General features: G+C 44.1%; 1 protein-coding gene across 1 annotated transcript in view; it reads right to left on the bottom strand.

The window, feature by feature from the left end:
- Window positions 1-24004, bottom strand: part of zcchc24 (zinc finger, CCHC domain containing 24) — a 214893-nt gene that overhangs the window by 186691 nt on the left and 4198 nt on the right. Inside the window, exon 2 of the mRNA XM_052041604.1 lies at window positions 23306-23506. Within this exon, the coding sequence (XP_051897564.1) occupies window positions 23306-23506 (201 nt within the window). The remainder of the gene's footprint in view (window positions 1-23305; window positions 23507-24004) is intronic.

Raw genomic sequence — 24004 nt, 5'->3', positions numbered from 1 at the left:
AATTCCACTTATTCTCTTTCCTCTTTAGGAGAAAAAGTGGTGAATACACAAACCAATACTCCTTCAAATCTCAATGCTCCTCAGGTGGATAACAAATAATCAGCCCCACTCTTCAAAATCACCCAAGGGGCATTGTGTGTTTGCAAGTAACATCAATCAAGATGTTAACTTTCACTTCCCCCACTGATCCCCGTGTTCTGCTCTGCTGAGCGAACACTGAACCTGGTAGAGAGACACTTTCACTGCTTCGTATGACATCAGGTCCCACAGATGATGGGGCATTGCAAACTCGGTCTGACATTCAGTTTCTCCACTGTCAAAGTCAAAGCCAAGTCAAGTTTATTGTCATATACATATGTATACAGAGGTACAATGAAAAACTTACTTGCAGCAGCATCACAGGCACAGAGCATCAGATAAGCAGCATTCACAAGAAAAACACAAATTAAACATAAATTATGTACAATTTTTACAAGAAACTCACTTAGAACAAAAAAAAAGTCCATTGTAGTGCAAAGTGGTCATAGTGTTGCCGTACTGAGGCAGTGATTAGGGGTGTGCCGGTTGGTTCAAGAACTGAACGGTTGAAGGGAAGTAGTTGTTCGTGAACCTGTTGGTGTGGGGCTTCAGGCTTCTGTACCTCCTGCCCGATGGTAGCTGTGAGAAGATGGCACGGCCCGGATGGTGGGGATCTTTGATGATAGATGTTGCCTTTTTCAGGCAGCACCTCCTGTAGATACTACCGATGGTCGGGTGGGGAGGGACGTGCCTGCGATGTATTGGGCAGAGTCCACTACTCTCTGCAAGTTCTTACATTCCTGCACACTTGAATTGCACTGATGGGACTCTCAGCTACCTAAAGCACAGACTCAGCCAGAAGTGCACAGGCCAGATGAAGCTCTCAGAATGCAATAACAGAACAGTGGGATGAGCTGAGGCCTGCAAAAGATACCGATAACATAGCCCAAGGTATGAAGCACTCTTACTCACAGCACACACAATCTGTCACTGTCAAATTGCCTTTGTTAACCGATGCATCAGTTACACATGATTAAACTGCTGCAAGTCTCATATGAAATAAGCACATCACTCTTATCTGATGTGATAATCAGCAGAACATATCTGGTAGAGCAGCAACAAGAATGTGCATTTACAAAGCACTTTTAACCTAGTAAAGCTTCCTGGTGTCTTTGGCAGATGGGTTATCAAACAAAATTGATACCAAATTGACAACAACATCAGAGAGTTGTCTCTGGAACCCTCTTCCTGAAAGTTGGTGGGAGCAGATCTCTGAATATTGTTTAGGCAGGGGCAGATAGGTTCTTGATAAATGGGGGGTAGGTGTGAATGTGGTGCTGAAGTTACAACCAGATCAGCAACGATCTTATGAAATGGCAGAACAGGCTTTGGGGCCGAGGGACCTACTCCTAATTTATACGTTTGCATTAACACTGCTGGAAGAAAGAGCAGAGCATAAACTAAATTACTCCACAGAATTCAATAGAGATAAAAGCAGAACAATCCAAACACTGGAACTACTGAGCAAGTCCTCAACTGGACAGTTAAACAAACTTTTCTTATTGCTTGCTGGGCATTTCTAAAACTTTATTTTGAAGCATGCATGAGTAGACCATTAAGAATGACCACTGCACTCTTGGAACAGTTTGCTCTCAATGAAGTGACTAGGGTGGTGACAGAGCTCAGTACAAGGGCTCAGGGAAATGGTATGGGTACACGTACACTCAACGATTCAGGAACAGCTTCTTCCTCTCCGCCATCAGATTTCTGAATGGTCCATGAACACTATCTTGTTATTCCTTTCTGTTTTGCACTATTGTTGTAATTTATAGTAATTTTATGTCTTTGCACTGTACTGCTCCCTCAGAAATTTCCAATCACTGGGGCCCTGGTTCCCACACTTCCTTCTGACCCCTGGGAGCCCCTGTTCCTGCACTCCACTTCCAGTCACCAGAGCCCTGGTTTCCGTGCTCCCTTCCAAATTGTGGGGTCCCATTCATCTCCCTGGGCCCCTGTACTTGCACTCTTTAAACTGACCGGAATCCCGTTACCCACGCTCCTTTTAACTTATCCGGTTCACTGGGAAATTCACTATAATGCTGTGTAACTGTATAAACAAAAGCAAATTAAAAATGTGTTGAGATATCAGTATGACTAACATCCAATAGTCTGGAAAATCTGCTGATTCAGCACCCAAGCTCCAGTGAGCCAGGTTATCAGAGTTTTACTGTAAAACGATTCTTACCGTTGACCAAATCCAACACACTCTCTCAAGCTGCTCGAACCTTCTTTCAGATGGGATACCTTTATTAGTCACATGTACATCAAAACACACAGTGAAATGCATCTCTTGCGTAAGTGTTTTGGGGGCAGCCCGCAAGTGTCGCTACACTTCCGGCGCCAACACAGCATGCCCACAACTTCCTAACCCGTACGTCTTTGGAATGTGGGAGGAAACCAGAGCACCCGGAGGAAACCCACGCAGACACGGCGAGAACGTACAAGCTCCTTACAGACAGCGGCCGGAATTGAACCCGGATCACTGGCGCTGTCATAGTGTTACGCTAACCGCTACACTACTGTGCCTACCATGGTTATGTAGTCATGGTTAGGACAGTATAAACCTGCTATGAATTGATGTCTGTGGCTTTATACAAACCCCCCTAACAACAAACTAAATTAGCAGACCAGTGAACTCAGTGTCAGGCTAGCTCTGGTGATACATAGGAGTAACGGCATGGCTTAACACCGACTCAGGAGAGCAATGGATTAACAGCTATCTCAATATTGAAAACTTTCACCTGTACTGTTTGTAACTATGAGCTTCTCCTTATGATGGAGATTTTCCCCACTTATTTATTGGTTGGGAATCATTTGGCATCAGAATGGCCAATTCGTTCATGTGCACAAAACACAGAAATTGCTAACAGGAGACACAAGAGACTGCAGATGCTGGAATCTGGAGCAACACACAAAGTGCTGGAGGAACTCCGCAAGTCAGGCAGCATCTGTGGAGGGAAATGGACAGTCGACGTTTCAGGTCGAGACCCTTTATCTGGACTAAAAGGAAAAAAAAGAGGGAAGATAGTCAGTATGAAAAGGTGGAGGGAGGGGGTGAAGCAAAAACTGGTGGGTGGTAGGTGGATCCAGGTAGATTGGGGGAGGGGGACGGGAAAAGTGGGAATGGTCTCAGCAGCTGGGAGGAGATGGGTGGAAGTGACGGAGGGCTAAAGATGATGGACTCTGATAGGAGAGGAAGGTGGAGCCTGGAATAAAGGGAGGGAGGTGGGGAAGGGAACCGGTGGGGGGAGTGTGTGGGTGACGGGCAGGGGAAAGAGACGGGGTGATGGGGGCTGCTGGATCAAGAGGAGAGAGGGAAAAAAAAAGGGGGGAAGGGACAGAGGGGGCGCAGTTACTGCAAGTTTGGTAATTCGATGCCCAGGCAGAATATGAGCTGCTGTTCCTCTAAATGGCTAAGTACAGTTAGCAGTTATTTGTAAAAAAAAAGTTTCAAGACTTTTGTTAGGTTTTGATATATTTTGTCAACAAAAAGTCAAATTTTTCTTATTGTTTTGCGCTGGAATGTACCGAAAAAATTGAGATGTATTGTACAAAAATCGCCAAGTAACAGGAGAGCACTGGAAAATAAGGACTCCTTCAATGACTGAAAATTGTGCAGCGGACATTTTTACAGTGTCTGTTCATGCAATGGTGTACAGCTTCATTATTCTGTCATTTTCCACAGAAGCTCAAGCAGCTCTGCCAATGATTTAGTACAAACTGAAGCAATCCAACGTGTCTTTTGGTGCATTTGGCAGAAAGCTCCCAAGATATGCCAAGCACAGTCTTGCAGAATGGGAGGGAGCTGACCTTCTGCACCTCCTGGGGGCTCACTCATTGGCATCCACCTTCCAAATGCTTTGTCAGCACTGGAAACTTGACAAAGACAACGGGGGAAAACAATTTTACATTTTTCTTTCAAACTATTTGTTAGCCATTTTGGAACAGTGGCTCACATCAAATCCATCAGTGATATCATTCAGTTGGAAGAAATAGCGTATTAAGGAAAGCAGCAGAATAGACTGAAATGACCTTGTCCCAAAATTTGTACAGTTTTATACTTGGTTAATATCAACATAATGAGGAGAAGCAACCTGTACACCAGTACTTAGTGATACAGGAGTTGATTACTTGAGGCAGAATTATTTGTAGCAAGCTCCCACAAATACCAGATAATCTATTTTGAGTGACGTTAACCGAGGGATTAATATTGGCCAGGATACCTTGAAGAACACTCCTGCTCTTCATTAAATTTAATGCCTTTGGATAGCTCTCGTTCTCCCTCCAAGACAGCAGAACTCTCATTAATGTAATCCAAAGGACGGTTCCTCTGACAGCATAGCACTACCTCAGTGCTGCATTGTCTGGGCTTTTGTAAGCTCAAGCACCTCCCGAGTGGGACCCGAACCACTACCTACGGCTGCAGAGACACAAATGTTACCCACTCAAACGTGGCCGATTACTTCACAGAACATTTACAACTGGGAAGGAGGCCATTCAGCCCATCCTGACTCTGTAAGAGCAACTTAGCTCATCCCACTCCTCTGCCCTTTCCCTAGAGCCCTCCAAACTCCTTCCTTCCAGATCCAGGTCCCTTTTGAACACTATAATTGTAGCTGTCTCAACTATTACCCCCTGGCAGTTCATTCCAGGTCCTAACCCCTCACTGCATAAAAGAAAACTCCTCTTGGCAGTTTTAGTTCCTTAGGCAATTATTTTCATTCTATGTCCCCTAGTTCTCGATTCAACAGCCAATGGAAATAGCAACTATCTACTCAGTCACAATGTGAAATAGCTCCAGCAGATCCCCTCGCAATCTCTTCCAAGGAGAATAACCCCCCCACTTCTCCAATCTACCTCTGTAACTGAAGTCCTTCACCCCTGGAATCATTTTGGTTAATCTCTACAGAACATTCCCTAAAGCCTTTACATTGTTTTCTAAAGTGTGGTGCCCAGATCTGGACACAATACTCCTGTTGTGGGAATAAAGATTCAAGACTTCCTTGATCTTGTACTGTAAGCTTCTATTTATAAAACCCAGGATCCTGTATGTTTTTGCAACCCGTTTCTCTACTTGCCCTGATACTCTCAATGAACCATGCACAAAATAACCCCAGGTCTCCCTGTTCCTATTTCAGAACTCTGCCCTCATTGTACCATCTTCTCACTTTTCCCACCAAGGTGCAATATCTCCATTTATTGGCATTAAATTTCACCTGCCTTCTATCCCTCTTCTCTCCGTAAAGATTAAGCAAGATGAGAATTACTGGACCAAGGGGTGACTGAATGTTTTGGTAAGTGTCACAACGTGACTGCTCATGCTGAAGGCTAAAGCCAGGCCGAGAGGAAGTGTGATCATTGTAATCTCAGTATATGCAGAGGAAGGCAACATTATTTAACTCATTGCAGCTGGCAGGAAACCCAAGTTATTCTTTAAAGTTAGATTTCCTTTTTTAAGGAAGTCTTGGCAGTGTGGCCCATGTGCACATGTTGTTTACAGAAACCAGTCCCAACCACTTGAGTCTGTCGTGAAAAAAAAGAAAAATCAGGGGATTTTATACTCGAAAGTTTATTTTGTGACCTGTTCCCCCACTTTGCCCCATTGGATTCCTCAATGCCTGAAAGGCAGAAGCCTTCTGGACATTTTAGTAGGTACCCAGACAAGCTGTAACCTGCAGGATCGTTACCCAGAGCTGGGAATTGGGATTAATTTAAGGTCCATTTTTGACCAGCATGGGCATGATGGGGAGAATGGCCTCCTACTATGCCATAAATGTCTTGATTCTTTATGTCGAATGACAAGAGGCCAAATTCACCAGAAATGCCACAGACAGGCCTGTAGGAGGAACTCAGCAGGTCGAGCAGCACCTGTGGGAAGAAACGAATCATCAATGTTTCGGGTGGAACTCTGCATCAGGACTGATAAGACCACAAGACAGAGGAGCAGAATGAGGCCATTCAGCCCATCAAGTCTGCTCCACCATTCGATCATGGCTGATTTATTTTTCCCTCTCAACCCCATTCTCCTGCCTTCTCCTCATAACCTTTGATGCCCTTACTAATCAAGAACCTACTGACCTCCACTTTAAATGTACCTAATGACTTGGCCTCCACAGTCATCAGTGGCAATGAATTCCACAGGTTCACCACCCTCGGGCTAAAGAAATTCCTCCTCATCTCTGTTCTAAAGGGACATCCTTTTACTCCGAGGCTGTGCCCTCTGGTCCTAGACTCTCCCACTACTGGAAACATCCTCTCCACATCCACTCTATCCAGATGCAGGGTTTCGACCCAAAACGTTAACAGTTCCTTTTCTCTCTCAGATGCTGCTCGACCCGTGAGTTCCTCCAGCAGATTGTGTGCGCTCCAGATTCCAGCATCTGCAGTCTCTGGTGTCTCATCAGAAATGCTACCAGTTATTTCAGCATGCTTTCAACTACAAATTCCTGCCTGATGTTAATCAAATGCCACCAGGTTTCTCAATGCAATGATGACTTGGTTCGGGTAAAATGACCTCCACCATCTGTTCCCAGCTTTGAGTAGTCATTGCCCGCATGTCCAGCTACAGAGCCAGTGTGGTTGCCAATCCTTCAGGAGTGCCCTGGAGACTCCAGGAATTAAAGAAAGGTCCTGAGCAATTCAGGGAGAAGGTCACTGTTGCTGGGTTAAAGTGAAAGAGGCATCTCTTCTTGCACCTTCAAACATTGTTAATAAGACCCTGGGAAACAGCATAAGAAATATTATATTAAAGATGCATCATAAATGAAAATAATTGTTCTCTCCAAGTGATAGAAGTACTGGAGTTGGGAGAGGAAAAGAAAGAGCCTGTCTGACTGGAAGACTGGTGTGGAAGGACGTACAACGATGCAGGGTTTTGACTTGAAAAGTCGACAATTCCTTCCCTCCCCCACAGATGCTGCTCGACCCACTGAGTTCCTCCAGCATATTGTTTGTTGCAACGTATAATGAAATTGCTGGAAGTTTGATTATCTCACGTTGTACCTTTAAAACAAGGCCAGCTTTCCAAAACACAAGTATCATAACATTTCCCACTACACTTGGCAACAAGCCAAACACATGCCCACTAAAACACAAGCTCCAGAAATATGACCAATGTAACCACAGAATTAAAACCACTGATGTTGCAAGGCCTCTCAGACCTGGAAACTGCCTTCCTCCATAAGAGAAAGTTTTAAATACTAAAAGGCTCAATTTCATTGTTGCAAACACAATAATGTACAGGATCGCAAGAGGCTGCAGAGGGTTGTAGACTCAGCCAGCTCCATCACGGGCATAACCCTCCCCACCATCGAGGACATCTTCAAGAGGTGGTGCCTCAAGAAGGCGGCATCCGTCACTAAGGACCCTCACCATCCGGGACGTGCCTTCTTCTCGTTGCTACCATCGGGGAGGAGGTACAGGAGCCTGAAGACCCTCACTCAATGAGTTAGGAACAGCTTCTTCCCCTCCTCCATCAGATTTCTGAACCCATGAACACTACCTCATTATTCCTTTTTTGCACCATTTAATTTTGTAATTTATTGTAATTTTTATGTCTTTGCACTGTACTGTTGCTGCTAAACAACAAATTTCATGACATACAAGTCAATGATAATAAACCTGATTCTGAATAAAAAAAAAGTCCCTCATAAACAGACTGAGCTGTTGAATGAGCAAACATGGGTCACTTCACTGGATGGAGTCAACAGCAGCATGACCTCTAGGTTTGCTCCAGGAATTACACTCAATGCTCATTGAAGACACCAGTCGGAAAAGAGTGGTTAACTCTTAGTAGATTCCAATTCTCTTCCTTAAAGAGCAATCAGTACGTTAGGTACTTAAGTGGTTGTTTGACTTCTCACTACTGCCGATCTACAAATGCTTAGCTTAACGCTACTTTGTGATAGATCAGTTTGACAAGACCAAAACCAATGGAGTTCTTTCAGTTCAAGATAGGGTACAACCTGACCCTACCACGGCCAAACTGAACCCATCCAGAGACCAAGGAGTTATTTTTCGGTACCCAATCCTAACATTAGGTCTGGTCCTGCTACACTTGAGTCAGGTAACCAAGCTCTGCTTCCAATGCTATACCTTTAGACCATGACAAGACAGGTCACCCTGCGAGTATTGCTGCTATCTGACAGCAAGTCCAGTTATTGCTGCTGTGGATCAGCAGACGGGTCTCCCAGCTTGGGAGAGAGGATGCTGTGGGCTCAAATCCCATTAAAGAGACTGGAGCAGAAACTCAGACCAACATTGCAAAGGCAGCAATGACGGACCGTTGCCTTTGAAATATCGCATTAGATCAAGGCATCTTCTACACTACTGCAGGAAGCAAAATGTCCCATTTTTGGAAAAGAACATAGATGAGGAAGGTCATGTGACAGAAACTTGAGACTTTTGACCAATCACACTGCCAACTGAGACATTTTCCCCAAATCTCAGGCAGGAGATTCAATCTGACAACCTTCAGAGCCAAGAGCGAGTGTCTTACCCACAGAGCCCAGGCTTTACAGGTTACCGTGGCGAGAACAGGCAACACACCAACAGTTCTTTTTCAAAGAAACCTGAAAGAAGAAAAAGCTCGTCCATGTTTTTTTGAGAGAATAATTACTCTGATGCAAATTCTTCCCAATCCTTTTAACCTCCCAGGGACATGTTTTGCTGCAACTCTGTGTCCACTCCTCGGTGGCTAAGGGACCAGGCCCACGTTATTATATCTCGTCCTGCAGCACGTACATTGCACATTCTACACCACTGTTCACGATGCCCCCACAATATCCACCACTGCCACTTTGGCAGCCCGAGTATTGAAGTCGCCCAAACTGATGGAGCGAAGGTTTGGACTGTTGAACTGCTACTTTGTTCCAAATGAGAGGGTTCCCCAGTGGAGGTCTCCCCACGCAGGAGTCCTCTCCCTTTACATCAGGGACCCGAGGTGGAGAGTGCTGCACAGATCAGTGCCATGCAACAGGTTTTTAAGCTGATTCACAGACTTCCAGTCCGTGTTCCATGTGCACATGGAATGTGAGAGTTTTCAGCCCCCGTTTTGAGTAATTGAAGGGGCTGCTCCTCAAGTTCTGGTTGCACTTCAGCCCCATTCCCATGAATCTTTGGGCAGCTGGTACCAAGGCGAGGGGCAAATCAATGAGGATCTCTCCTCATCGGTCTGCTCCTGGGCCTGGCCAGGCAGCAGGCTGTTGAGGGTTCCATCCAAGCTGACGACCTGCCCCTCTCCCAAGGATACATCATTGCTTGGGTGTCCCCACAGAGAGCACGCAGTGTCAACTGGCTCTCTGTCTTCCAGGACCAGTGAGCCCCCAAGGGCTGAAGTGTATCCTGGCCAAGGATGGCAGTGTTTTAATTTGACATAAATATTTTTAAAATGAATTGAGAACAATGCTAATATTGTAAATATGTCAATAAGCCTTTCTGGGGAAAAACAGGTGACATCCAGAGTAAAGCTCCCTCTACACTGTCCCACAAAAAACTGTGACAGAGTGAAGTTTACACTGACCCACCACTGAACGTATCAGAGAGTTGCACTCAAGCCTCAGTCTTGCTGGGTGTTCAATTCCCACTCTGGAGACTATTGCCAGGAAGAGTTATTCTTGGTGCCCTGTCCAATATTTACTCCTCAAATCAACCTCACATAACAATCTGACTACAACTGTGAGACTGCTCCCAGCAGCTCACCACACACAAACTGGCGACTGCTTTTCCCAGGTTATAACAGTTCCTACATTTCTAACAGTACGTCAATGTTTGTAAAGAGTTTTGGGACATCACGGTTGAGAAAGTCTCGATACAAATGCAAGGCGGACTTTGCCTACAAAAGCAGGACACAAAATGCGGGAGGAACTCAGAAGGTCAGGCAGCATCTGTGAGGAGATGGACAATCGACATTTCGGGTTGAGACCCTTCATCTGGACTGGCCTACAGAACATGCGTTTCATTAGAGTCATAGTAGTGTACGGTACGGTACAGGCACGGTAGTGTAGCGGTTAGCATAACGCTTTACAGCGCCAGCAACCCGGGTTCAAATCCGGCCGCTGTCTGTAAGGAGTTTGTACGTTCTCCCCGTGTCAGCGTGGGTTTCCTCCGGGTGCTCCAGTTTCTTTCTGCATTCCAAAGACGTAGGGGTTAGGAAGCTGTGGGCATACTATGTTGGCGCCGGAAGTGTGGCGACACTTGCGGGCTGCCCCCAGAACACTCTACGCAAAAGGTGCATGTCACTGTGTGTTTCGGTGTATGTGTGACTAATAAAGAAATATCTTAGATTCATAGAGCTGTTCAGCATGGAGATAGGCCCTTGGGCCCAACTCGTCTACATGAGCCGACAAAGTTGTCTTCTTGAGCTAGAGCCATTTGCCCAGGTTTGTCCCTCTGAACCTTTCCTATCCATGTACCTGTCAATATGGCTTTTAAACATTATAACTGGACCCACTTCTACCACTTCCACTGGCAGCTCGTTCCCCATACCCATCACCCTCCGGGTATTGTAGTCTAACATTAAAAAGCAAGTAGATTCACAAAATGTAGAAACATCTGAAGAGGTGAACTGAATGCTTTGTGTCATCTTGGGCTCCCCAATGTAGACCTTAATTTGAAACATCTGGGGTCCAAGTACATCCCAGAAATCCAGTGCATTCGAACATCAAGATGTCCATTAAAACTGACTGAGGTGGGGTCCAAAGATTCAGTAGAATTAACCTGTGTGCATTGAACAAAATGGTCTCATTGCACTTTGGAGATTGAGATGCAAACACTGGTGCAGAGACATCTGGTTATGTTAATGCAAATACCTTTAGCAGACTTGCTGTTGCTGGGCAACCCAAATTATGTTTCAATGAAAGAATTCACATTTCTTCACACACAGAATTATTTCTCAACTTGGGTTCCTAAATTGGCTTTGAGCACAGGCATGTTGTTGGATTTATGTTTTTGCAAGAAACTATCATATATCAATTCAGATATAAATAAAAAGCAGCTGCAGCTCCTTGTTGGTTTATAGAGAGAGAACGAGAAGCTATCTAAAGAGAGAACTTAAGAATAGTCGGAAACTGAGTCTTGGGGACTTTAGATGCAGCTTGTTCCGACAAACGTTTTTTTATATGGTGCCCGATTATCATCATTCAGCAGTGGACACCAGTATCAATAAAGACAGCCAAACTAAGTTCTGACCCCACCCCGATCTCTCTACCGCCAGCAATCACTGAATGGCAACCACAAGCAGGAACCCAAACCCCCATGGACTCTGAAACTAACTGATGCCCAGATGTCACCCCAGAGTGAAACAGCTTGCCAAAAATTTGACTCAGTAATGCAAAAAGAAAACCCCACTGCTCCTGAGGAGGCATCCTTCCTCATCGCTAACCAACATTACATTACAATACTTTCAACTCTGAACTAGATTATCACACACTTACTGCACTGATAAAAATCAGTATGGCACATTCATGCTTTTAAACACTGATGATAAATAACCACAATTTAAAGCCTTCCATAAATTGAGTGCCCAAGTGAATTCTATTCTTCTGACTGATTCGGTGAGTCACCATTGCAGACACAAGGAGAAGGTGGACAAAGAATTCTTTATAAGGGGATCACCAACTACCAATTTGTTGGAAAATTCAAGCAGAATGTGTCAGTCTTTCAACATAACAGCTTCCAAATTTTGACCTTCAGGTTCATACTGAGCTCCTGGCATTTCTGGTCAACAATACACCAAACCCATCCCTTATCTAAGACCACAGAAATGCTTCTGTTGATACTGGGAACCGACAAGTTACTGCATTCAACTGTTGAATAAATGGTCTTTGAACCCTTGAGATACAAGAGGCAGCAGATGCTGAAACCTGGAGCAACAAACAATCTACTACAGGTCGAGCAGCATCTGTGGGGCGGGGGAGAGAGGAAGGAAATGTCGATATTTCAGGTCAAAACCCTGCATCGAGATTGAGAGTGGAGACACAAGAGAATGCAGATGCTGGAATCTGGAGCAACAAAGTGCTAGAGGAATTCAGTGGGTCGGGCAGCATCTATGGAGGGAAATGGACGGTCAATTTCATCTCATCCAGATGAAGGGTCTCAACTCAAAACAGTGACTGTCCATTTCCCTCCGTCGATGCTGCCCGACCCGCTGAGTTCCTCCAGGACTGAGAGTGGACTCCTTTCACCTCAGACTCCTTTCTCACCACTTCCCTTCTCTTTATACCGACCATCTCCCCTCAGTCCTGAGGCAGGGTTTCCAACCTGAACCGTCGACAATTCCTTCCCCCCCACAGATGCTGCTCGACCCGCTGAGTTCCTCCAGCGGATGATTTGTTGCTTTTTATCCAAGAACCCTCAACTCTCTTGCATCATTTGGAAAATCAGTTCAAGTATCATTGTTACCTGTGGACAAAATTTCTTCACTTGAACCCTGAATACCTTGCACCAAAATGACTTCCCCAACAGTTCCTGTTTATTCCAAAGTCATCCTCCAATCTTTACCTACCTACACAGAGAAGAATGGGGGGGTGATCTTATCAAAACAGTTAATATTCTGAGGGAGAATGACTGGGTAGATGCTGAGATATTTCCTCATGTGAGGTTATTAAAAGCTGGAACATAGTTACATAATAAGGGGATGGTCCTTTAAAACCGAAGTATCCCAGAATTTCTTCTTGCAGAGGGTGGTGAATCTCTGGAATCCTGTGTCCCACAGGGTTGTGGGGAATGCAAGACTGGAGGCAGAGTGAAGTGGACACAGCCTGGTCCATCATGGGCAAAGCCCTCCCCACCAGTGGCAGCATCTATCATCAAGGGTCCCCACCATCCGGGCCATGCCCACTTCTTGCTGCTACCGTCAGGCAGGAGATACAGAAACCTGAAGTCCCACACCACCAGGTGCAGGAACAGTTACTTCCCTACAACCATCAGGCTCTTGAACTGACCTACACAACCCTAACCCTACCTCAGCAATGGAACACCATGGACCGCCTCTTGCACTACCATGGACTTGTCTCTGGTTGTGCAAAATCTCGTTGAAACAAAAAGGAAAGAGTTTTTTTCCCCTCTGTTTTCCACTGTCTTGCATAATTCATATACAATTTATATTCTGTGTGTTGTCTGTACCCATGCACCTGTGATGCTGCTGCAAGCAAGTTTTTCATTGTACCTGTACCTCACCGTATTTGTGCACATGACAATAAACTCCACCACTTCAGGTATTTAAAGAGGAGGTAACTTTTGCTGAAATATCAGGGAATTAAGGGCCATGGAGAACTGGCACAGAGGAGGATTTGAGGCCTTGGGCAGATCAACCATTATGATGAAACATTGAGCCGAGCGTGGGGTATCAGGTGGTCTTCTCCTGCTCCTTGGGTATTCTTGTGTGTGTAGTTGGGGGATCTCCAGCTAGATTCCCCATTATTTAAGATAATATATCTTTATTAGTCACGTGTACATCGAAAAACACAGTGAAATACATCTTTTGCGTCCAATGATCTGGGCGCAGCCCACAAGTGTCGACATGGCTTGACATGTTATGTGTTGACATGTTATTTAGCTCTTCGAGACTGTACATGGCTGATCTGATAATTAACCACAGCTCCTTGTTCCTGTCTGACCCCCATAAAGTTCAAACCCCTTGAGACGTCTCAGCCTTGAAAAGGCTTAATGACTCAATGCCCGCAAATCTATGGATCTGAGAATTCCAGAGATCCATAGTCCCCAGGGAGATAGTTTCAAGTTTGAGGATTCAATTTTTAAAAATAAAATTAAAAAAAAGGTTCTTGAGAAGCTAGCAGAGGCAAAAATTTGCATCACTTTTAAAAAGTGCTTGAATACGTACTTGAAGAGTTGTGATCTCCACGTCTACAGACCACAACTGGAAATTAGGAATAACTTGGCCAGCTCTTTTTCAATCACCACAGAGATAATGGACTGATGTTGCAGCTCTATAGAACTCTGGTTAGACCACACTTGGTGAATTGTGTTCAGTTCTGGTCACCTCATTATAGGTAGGATGTGGAAGCTTTAGAGACGGTGCAGGGGAGATTTACCAAGATGCTGCCTGGATTGGAGAGCATGTCTTATGAGGATAGGTTGAGTGAGCTAGGGCTTTTCTCTTTGGAGAGAAGGAGGGGGAGAGGTGACTTGATGGAGGTGTACAAGATAAGAGGCATAAATCAAGTGGACAGTCAGAGACTTTTTCCCCAGTGCGGCAATGGCTAACACGAGGGGACATAATTTTAAGGTGATTGGAGGAAGGTATAAGGGGGATGTCAGGGGCAAGTTTTTTTTTAAATTTTACACAGAGAGTGGTGGGTGCATGGAATGCACTGCCAGCAGAGGTTGTGGGGGCAGATACATTAGAGACATTTAAGAGACTCTTAGGCACATGAATGATAGAGAAATGGGGGAATATGTGGGGGGGGGGGGGGAGAGGGTTAGATAGTTCTTACAGCAGGATAAAGTGCCGGCACAACAATGTGGGCCGAAGGGCCTGTACTGTGCTGTAGTGTTCCATGTTCTACGAATGGCCTCCCTTTCAGAATTTTCTAGAACTTTTCTTCTAGCATTGACACAAAAGGGAGATGGGGAAGGAACCATTTATAAATGAGGCACTTTCAAACCCCATAAATAGATTCATTTGAGCAGTTAGTTTCCGTTATTGGCCTAGAAACAGAAATAGTCTTGCTGATGCTTAAAACCAAAACTGAAACAGCTTAAAGACAGGGAAGTGTGGGTTTTACCAGAGCTTCTGGAAGTGATCTAACAAACGTTCATGCTCCAAAATTTGGATAGACACATACCTTTAAACTTCATAAGCATTAGCTTCATGGCAACAAGTTTGCCGGAAAGTCACATGCTATGATACTTATGTTCATCAATGAGTCCAGTTATAAAACTGGCAGAGTACCATGCCTGATGGAGCAAAGTTCCATTTTAGTTAGGTTTCGCTGCCTTTTGGGACACTCTGTACCAAGACTTGGTCTCTTCACATCAAGGAGGAATGGGCTAGATGTGGTAATTCCAAAATAAATTCTATATTTATTATCCATGACCTCCCCAAGATTCTTTTACTGAGATTTTGGGAAACTCACCTTTGGTCACAGTTTTATGAGAGCGTTACGTGTTATTTGAGGGTGAAACGTTGTGTGATCAGTGGCCTAATCGCACAGTGGCTAGCTTAGAAATAGAAATCCTTATAACATCACGTGTTTGGTCTTGTCACATTACTTAGAACTCCAGTGGTGGGCATAAACTGGGAGCAATACTGAGTAACACAAGGGAGGGTTCCTCTCATCCTGATCTTAAATGAATCCGATGGCTGATTTACATTGCACTCGACCTTAGACTTCAGACTTCTAAGAGCATCCAAGATCCCATGGTACTATTTGAGCAAGAACAGGGACACCATCCACTATTGTGACTGACAGAATTGGTGACTCCTACAGCTGGTGCCCATGAGATCTTGCTGTGCATTTCACTTCTTGAGCCAAGTGATCTGGTGGTGCATTAACACCTGTAACTTATCACACAAGTGCCGTCAATTAGTTGGATCTCTCCGTCAACCTTCTCATTGTGGTGCATTTGCTGCAGAGAAGCTGAGATACTTCTGCTGCAAGAGACATCCCTTTCATTGTAAGTTCTCACTAAAGTTAAAACCACAGCAGTGAACCCCAGCTGACCATTTTGCATTACCATGAACTTTGGGTTTTTTTTTGTTCTAATTGTGTTCTTTTGTCTAATTTATGTTTAATTTATATTTTTCTTGTGAATGTTGTGTCTCTCTACACCCCACCTCTTGCACATCTCAGATCTTGTTTGTTCTACCATTTACTCTTTGCCTCGTTGCAAGCTCTGGGATTTGTTCTCTCAATCCCTCTCAATTCCTTCCCATTGGCTAGCTAAGCCCCCAAGTGTTCCCTGAGCCCACACTCCCCCCTCCCTACCCCTAATCCCTAGGCAGTAGACAGGAACGGTAGTGTAGCGGTTGGTGTAACGCTATTACAGCGCCAGCAACCCGGGTTCAATTCCGGCCACTGTCTGTAAGGAGTTTGTACATTCTCCCCACGTCTGTGTGGGTTTCCTCCGGGTGCTCCAGTTTCCTCCCACATTCCAAAGATGTATGGGTTAGGAAGTTGTGGGCATGTTATGTTGGTGCCGGAGGCGTGGCGACACTTGTGGGCTGCCCCCAGAACACTCCACGCAAAAGACGCATTTCACTGTGTGTTTCGATGTACATGCGACTAATAAAGATATCTTAAATCTTAATGCTATGTGCCTGTGATGCGGCTGTAAGTAAGTTTTTCATTGCACCTGTGCACACATGCATGACAATAAACTCGATTTGACTGTCAAATTTCCAGGTGCTAGCATTGAATGGAGAATCTGACGCCTGTGGAACAGAAACTGCACCAAAGGCACAGGTGAAGTGATTGTGTACTGCAAGTTGTTTGCTAGCTGCATAATGTACACGACTGGTTCAGATCAGACAGATACCACGTAGTCATGGAATGAGATGAGGATCTATTCCCAATATCAACCAAGCTGCCCAGGAAAGGGAAACAACACTCACGCCAGGACAGAACATTAAACAGCTGATTCCTCAGTCATCTCCAAAGACCAGTCACCCCACAGATCAGAAGGTTGTCAGTCACCTAGGCTCCTCTAACCTCAGTTGACCAGGTAACAGTAGAAGATGCAAGGAATGGAATAAGAAGCATGCCAATAAATAGGGCTTTAATTTTAAATAAACAGAGTAATCTATTCCATAGGCAATCATTTGATGAAGTTAGTGAATTACCAGGAAATATATTTCATGTGGTTGTCCTTGGATTTTGAACTCTGTCTCACAGAGATGTTGACCATAGAGCTTTGGGGGTGTCACACAGGGTACAAATGTACAACTATACCCAATTAGATCTACCACAGGCTGCAGATTCAAACAGTTTAATCTATTTACCGACTGCCCTCAACGCAGCCCTGTCAAACATCTGCACTGTGAAATGCAAATGATATCTGCAGGACTGAGCTGGGCGATCTGTGGGCCAAACTGTATGGCAGAGTGTGTAGGGAGGGAGAGTGCAGGGAAGGGGGCTAGGTGAAGAAAGGGACAGTGCAGGAGAGGGATTAGGGGTAGGGAGGGGGGATTGTGGGCTCAGGAAACACTTGGGGGGCTTAGCCAGCCGATGGGTAGGAGTTGAGAGGGATTGAGAGAACAAATTCCAGAGCTTGCAACAAGACAAAGAGTAAACGGTAGAACAAACAAGATCTGAGATGTGCAAGAGGTGGGGTGTAGAGATATCGGGGGACTGTTTGACAGTGTGCTGTGGGAAGGAAAGGAAAGACTGATGAACAGCTGAATTTAATCCAGTGACAGAAAAGTCCAGGTGCTCCTCACGTAGTGAAACATTCCACATTCTACAGAATAGAGTCAGCAAACCGAAGTTAACACCAAGTCACAGTGAAATCCCAGCTAAAATAGACCACCATATAATCAGGCTTAAAATCCAAATCAGTGCCAGCATGTATATTTTTCCCAAGCTCCTGTTGCCAAGATAGAGTGTTTATAATCATTTACCATGACATACTTTGACTGAAAGCTAATATAACATTATGGAATAACACCAGAGAGATCCAATAACAGGGGCTGGGAGAGCAGGACATTTTGAACTGTTGAACAAAGGGAATCCCAAAGCTGGGAAGAAAAGTACTTTCTGGGTGTTTTTTTTTAATTTCTGAAAGTTGCCTTCTCTCCCTCTGCCAACATGGATTTTAGAAGTTCTCAATCAAGGAAAATCAGACAGATAAATGGGAACCTCAAGCAAAAAATGAAATGCTGGAGGAACTCAGCGGGTCAGGCAACATCTGTGGAGGGAAATGGACAGTGGACTGAAAGAGAAAGAAGGGAGATAGAATAAAGAGGTGAGGAGAAGGGGTAGAGAAAGAGCTGGAAAACAATAGGGGGATCCAAGTGAGGAGAGGTGATAGGTAGACGGAGGAGGAGAGAGTGGAGGTAGCGACAGAGGCTGGGAGGTGATAGGTTAAGGCAATAAAGGGCTGCAGATGATGGGATCTCACTGGATTACAGAGGTGGGCTTCTTGTGAAGTTTAAACTTTTTATTAACTTTGGTGACTTTGACCAAAGTTTTACAAACTGTCACCGGGAGCTTAGCTTTTGTTAATTTCCTTGATGTCCGTGGGACAAGGTGCACGAGATCGGGGGTGGTGGGGAATGAAAGTAATTTGTATTTGGTTAAGGGGCTCACTATCAATAGGCCACACTTTTCTAAAGCTCTTGTTACAAAAAGATGATCCAACCCCTGATGGGATAATTATGCATCTGGAACTTGACACAGCATAGCTTAAAAATTCCTGCTTAAAGCTTCAAATCCCCACTGAGATATAAATGGTTGTTATGGAAATGTAACCACCAGATGAAAAAAAATTAGAAAAAGTTCATGTTTTCTCCCCTACTGAGCCAATGATTCATGTCAAATTAGATTTATCCCACTGGAATGATCACCCTTATAAAAGTCTCCGCAGTAAGTGACGTGTCTGTATGGAATACTGTGAAAGCGCCTGGACCCCTCCTCACTATGTCTTAGAGCAATGCAACATAGAAGCAGGCAACTCAGCCCATCTCATCCATGCCAACCACCAAGAATCCTAATTCTACATCAATCATATTTTATTCTCACAATGTTCCCATCAACTCCTCCCAGATTCTACCCCTGACCTGTACATTGGGGGCAATTTACAGTAACCACTCAACTCAGAATATGATAGGAGATTGGACCACCAAGAAGAAACCCACACGGTCAGGGAGAACATTAAAACTCCACACAGACAGCACCTGAGATCGGGATCGAACCCAGTCACTGGAGTTCTGAGGCAGAGGCTCTGTCAGCTGTGCCTTCACACCTGCAGCTTCTGCACATCTGTAGATTCCAGCAGGCAAGCGGTCACCCTAACGATTTTGTCACTCTATAAATTAGCCACACTAATATCCAATTGTAACTCCACATTCCCTTTGTCTTGGTAATTGATCTACATTGTCACATGTCCCATGATACATGGAAAGCTTTTGTCTGCGTGCCATCCAGACAGATCATTCCATGCAGAAGGACATTGAGGTGGTACAAAAGGGGAAAAGACAGAATGCAGAATATAATGAGCAACTAATGAGAATTGGGATTTAAAAGAGCAGAACAATTGTATTCATTACATTTATTATATCAGTTAGATGGGCAAAGCCACACTCAGTCATAAAAACACAAGAACAAAACACATAGCAGCAAGAATAGCAGCACTTGGCCCTTCAAGTCTCCTGTGCCACTCACTGTCAAGGCAGATCTCTACCTCAATGCCCTTTTCCAGCAAGTTCCCCATATCCCCACTATTTCCTTCATGACTAGAATGCAATGATCGAGTCTCCAGAGCCATCCGAGGTGCAGAATTCCAAAGATTTCCCACTCTCACTCAAAGAAATTTCTGCTCACCTCAGTCCCAAATGAACTACCTGTTATTCTGAAGCTATCTCCCCCAGTCCTGGGCTCCCCAGCCAGGGGAAACATCTGGGCTGCACCCAGCCTGTAAAGCCCTCCATGAATTCTGTGCGCAATCTCCTTTCATCCTTCGAAAGGCTGGAGAACGCAGTCCCATTCCACACAAACCTGCCATCCCTAGAATTACTCCAGTGAATCATTGGTCTACACCCTCCGTGGCAAGTTCATCCTTGTTCAGATAAGGAGACCAAAACTCTGAGTGTAAGTAGCTTTGCTGTCATCTTCCCACCGTGATGAAGAGAACAACAAATTTTACTGCAAGGACTCCACACAGTGGAGTCACACTTTGCACAGAGCACCAACTTCATAGTCAGATTTTTGCATCGTAGGGGAACTAAGAGTTATGGGGAAAAGGCAGCTAGGTGGAGCTGAGTCCACAGCCAGATCAGCCATGATCTCATCGAAAGGCGGAGCGGGCTCGACGGGCCAGATGGCCTCCTCCTGCTCCTGTTTCTTATGTTCTGATTCATTAACAGAATCCTGTGGTGCCTTGCAATGACCGGACTTTGCATCAAGCAGACGCCATTGCAGAGGAACTCCCAGGAGCAATGGAAGTTCACCACCAACTGAGCTCATGAGGTGCCACTTTAGACCCTTGGTCTGCAGAGGCTACCTGAATGTTGCCCTTAAAAGGACAGGCCAGGTTGGCTGCCGACAATATTACATCCTGGACCAGGCCCCCATCAAGACAATTGGGGATCAGCTCATAAACTGTGAGCATTTCAATTCCAGGAAACATTAAACTGTAACAATTTGTACATGGGATACGTACAGGGATCAGATTTTTCAGTTCTTACTTTTGGTGGAATCCCAGAAATCAGGAATTTTGAGCTATTAGGCCGAATGCATCAAGTTTCCATCCCGACAACAAATAATACTTGCAGATTTAACTTCATCCGTTGGCACACGTGTTTCCACCATTTTCGGTTCCAACATTCCACACAACTACCCAACCCTAAGGACAGTCACCCCACCAGTTATCCAGTCACGTCACTGACCAGCCAATTCTATTACAAGTCCACAAACTAACATGATTGGTCAACATTCAGTGTAGAATATATTGAAAATTCATTCTTGAAGCAAAATGCATGCTTGGCCTTATATTGTCAGCACAGATATACCCCTGTAAAAAAAATTGTTTAGTTTTTAAAGTGAGTCTTTGGGGATATTTTTTTTTGCTTATTATAGATAATGTAACAAAATATTCAGCTTCTGATGCATCGTGCAACATCCATGGACTTTAGTGCGATGGGAAATGGAGCCTTTATACTTGGCGAATACCTTCACTGTTTCCACCGAATTGGGATCAGTGGGTTTTCAGTGAACTACAACAGCAAGTAAACAGTCAAGGGCCTTCGCCAGCTAATTTCACAAACCACTACATGTGCGTTCATTCCAAAATGGGTGAAAACATTTACTGCTTTTTTACGTAAACTAGAGGACGTCATTAAACAAACACCAAGGACAGATTGGGAGGTGGTAAATGGAGCAGCCTCGAATTACAGATAAATGCTCGTCCACAACTTGTCCTTACGGGGGTCAAAGCTGTTAATGGTTAATGCCTCTGAAAGATTTAGCTGTGTTCAATGGATAATCTGGATTAGAGTCTCTGTATTTCTCTGTTTAAGAAAACATCCCAACCAAGTGGGAAAACAGGTATTAGTGATGCCTGATTGAAAAAATATCCAAAATGCCCAATGGAAGTTGATAAACCAGATGATGTCAATAATTTGAAGATTACTCCTGTGAACAGTATAAATTGCTCAGTCACTGTTCATAGACCCATTACACTGAATTGACTTGGCCTTCTGTACAAAATATTTATTTTCATGTATATCTCTATAAAACTAAATCCTGTTGATATGAACCAAGGTTTGTTTTGACTCTGAGCACTAAACACTTTGAATAATTAAAACCACAGTTCCCTGGATTTCCCCAGTGTCTCTGAAGGCATTCCCAGTGTTAAGAGCACTCTGTCCTTTAGACTGGTCAGATTCCAACATCTCACATTCCCAACCTATACCAGAGCTGAGGGCGAGCGGCAGTGAAGGAGGGGGAAAGAAAGATAAAACACATCCCCTGACTCAGGGGGACAGTGGCTACGTATTAGGATCAGGCATCTGGATTTTATTACTCTGCAGACTGGCAGCTGAGATTCCAGCCTGCTTCTCTGGGGCTCCTACAGAATGAGACACCACTTGAGCATTTCCCATTACTGGTCTCTGACAACTTCCAAACCATTGGCGCAGCCAAGAATGCAAAAATCATTCTAATAGCGGAAACTGACAAGGTCTTTACAGAGCCATCAATGTGCATAAACTTAAGCCGAGCAAAAGTCAGAATAGATTTGCCAACACTGTCTATACTTGCTACCGACAGGAAATGGCCAGTATTTGTAGAGGTGAGATCCATCTTAAAATAACTGTATTGAAAATGGATTGGTGTTAATTCTACAAACAGGCGACACTACTCAGCCACACAGCAATGAAGCAGGCCTGTACAACAACTGATTAAACCAAATCCCATATCTGTTTTGTATTCTACCATCTATTTTCTGTGTCCCTGATTATCATGGTTTTGTTTTAGTATCCAATTCAGTAGAGCCTAAGCAATATACAGCACTTGAATTGTTCAGTTTAATACCAATAAAGAAACTCCAAAGAAATTCTTGGAAGAATTAGTTTTCCTTCACCGATAAAATTCCACACCAGTAATAAATGTCAAACACACAAAATTTACATCTTCATTCATTTTGCATTAGGAACACCTCAGGTAACTTTCAAACATTAATAAGGTTGGCCAATCCCACTTGCTCGTTGCTGGTGAATGGCACGTCAAAGATGATCAGATAGAACAATGGTAAATATTAATGCAAGTGCAACTTGGTCTCATTATTACCAACATCAATTTAGTTGAACTTTATGAAACCTGAAAGTTGGACCATTTCTGGACTTAAGTTTAAGAAAATGTCTGAATTTACCAAACACTATTTTGAAAAGAAAACAAAGAATAATCCTCAAACTAAACCAAATATAACAGAAAAATCCAAGCCCCTATGACGCAGAGTGAGGGGGAATCCAAAATTAGTTTAAAATGGAAATTAATTTGGCGACAAAGATGTCAAGTTGCTAAAGCTGATGCACTGTGGCTCCCAGAACATCTGAAATGCAACAGATGAGCAACTGATTCAGAGTATCTGAACTGAATAATGCAAACAGAACTAACTTTTCCAAATGTTTCTTAAAAATATATCACTGAGCCAGGACAAAAAGCACCAACCACCCAAGGCGCATGAACACCAAATGAGGCCAATTAACAAGACATTAATTCAAAAGTAATTCTTAATTGTTTTCCACAATCCCTGTGGATGTGTATGCTCACTATATGATTGAGAATACACAGGCAACCATGCACCTTAAAAAACATCAAATGTTATTTTGTACATATTTAAAGCCAAAATATTTTACTTGCAAATATTGTCATTTTTTCACACAATCTCCATTTTTAAAAAATATATAAGCAGAATGCCAAATTCTCCCTTGAATCATCCACCTGCAGAACTCAATGTTACCATATTCACCAATAATCTGGATTATTTACCCTACTTCACCACAAGCTGCCGAGGCTCCGTCTCTTTCTTACAATATTTAAACCAGTCTTACCTGGGGACAGTCCTTGATGTAATGTCCTTTGTTGAAGCAGAGGTGGCATAAATAGTTGGGTGGGGGCCTCTTGCCAGGTTTGCGAGGTTCCGCCGACAGGGATAGATCCGAGAAGTGGTCCGTCAATGAGCTCAGGCCATCCACGATGTTGCTCAGAGAACCATAGGGAGAAGCGCTCTTGTACAATCCACTGCTAATAGGCTGGATAATGGAGAATGTAAAATTATTCACAATACACTGAGCATTTCTGCTCTACTGCACACTGTAAAAGATTTGACCTATCATGAATAAATAATTCTACTGCCAGTCCACTTTACATGTTCAAAACAGGGCAGTAAAGTATGAAATATACTATCAAAGTTACAAACAGGCTGGTTAGGTATCCTGGAGGCAGAACTTATACCTACTGGCACTGTGCCTTACAGAAACTACTGATGAATCAAGCTCCCAAACGCTCACAACCTCATTCAACTTTGTGCCAGTAAAACTAAGGGCTTCACCTGTTGAGTCAATTCAACAACAGAATTGCATGTTGAAGTCTGGCTACCTATTGGTACATTGGTAGTTAAAGAACAAGTGGGTTTGAATGGGAGGTTTTCCAAACCTGACTTGTGTCAGTCTCAGCCATTCTGATTTTTTGGTGGGTTGGTGGGTTGGGTGGGTTGGGGTGGATGGGAAGAGCTGGGAGGTAAAGTCCTT

Source organism: Pristis pectinata, chromosome 30 (assembly GCF_009764475.1).
Source record: "Pristis pectinata isolate sPriPec2 chromosome 30, sPriPec2.1.pri, whole genome shotgun sequence".
Taxonomy (NCBI): domain Eukaryota; kingdom Metazoa; phylum Chordata; class Chondrichthyes; order Rhinopristiformes; family Pristidae; genus Pristis; species Pristis pectinata.
Note: the sequence above shows the minus strand (reverse complement) of the source record. Positions and strands in the feature narration are given on the sequence as shown.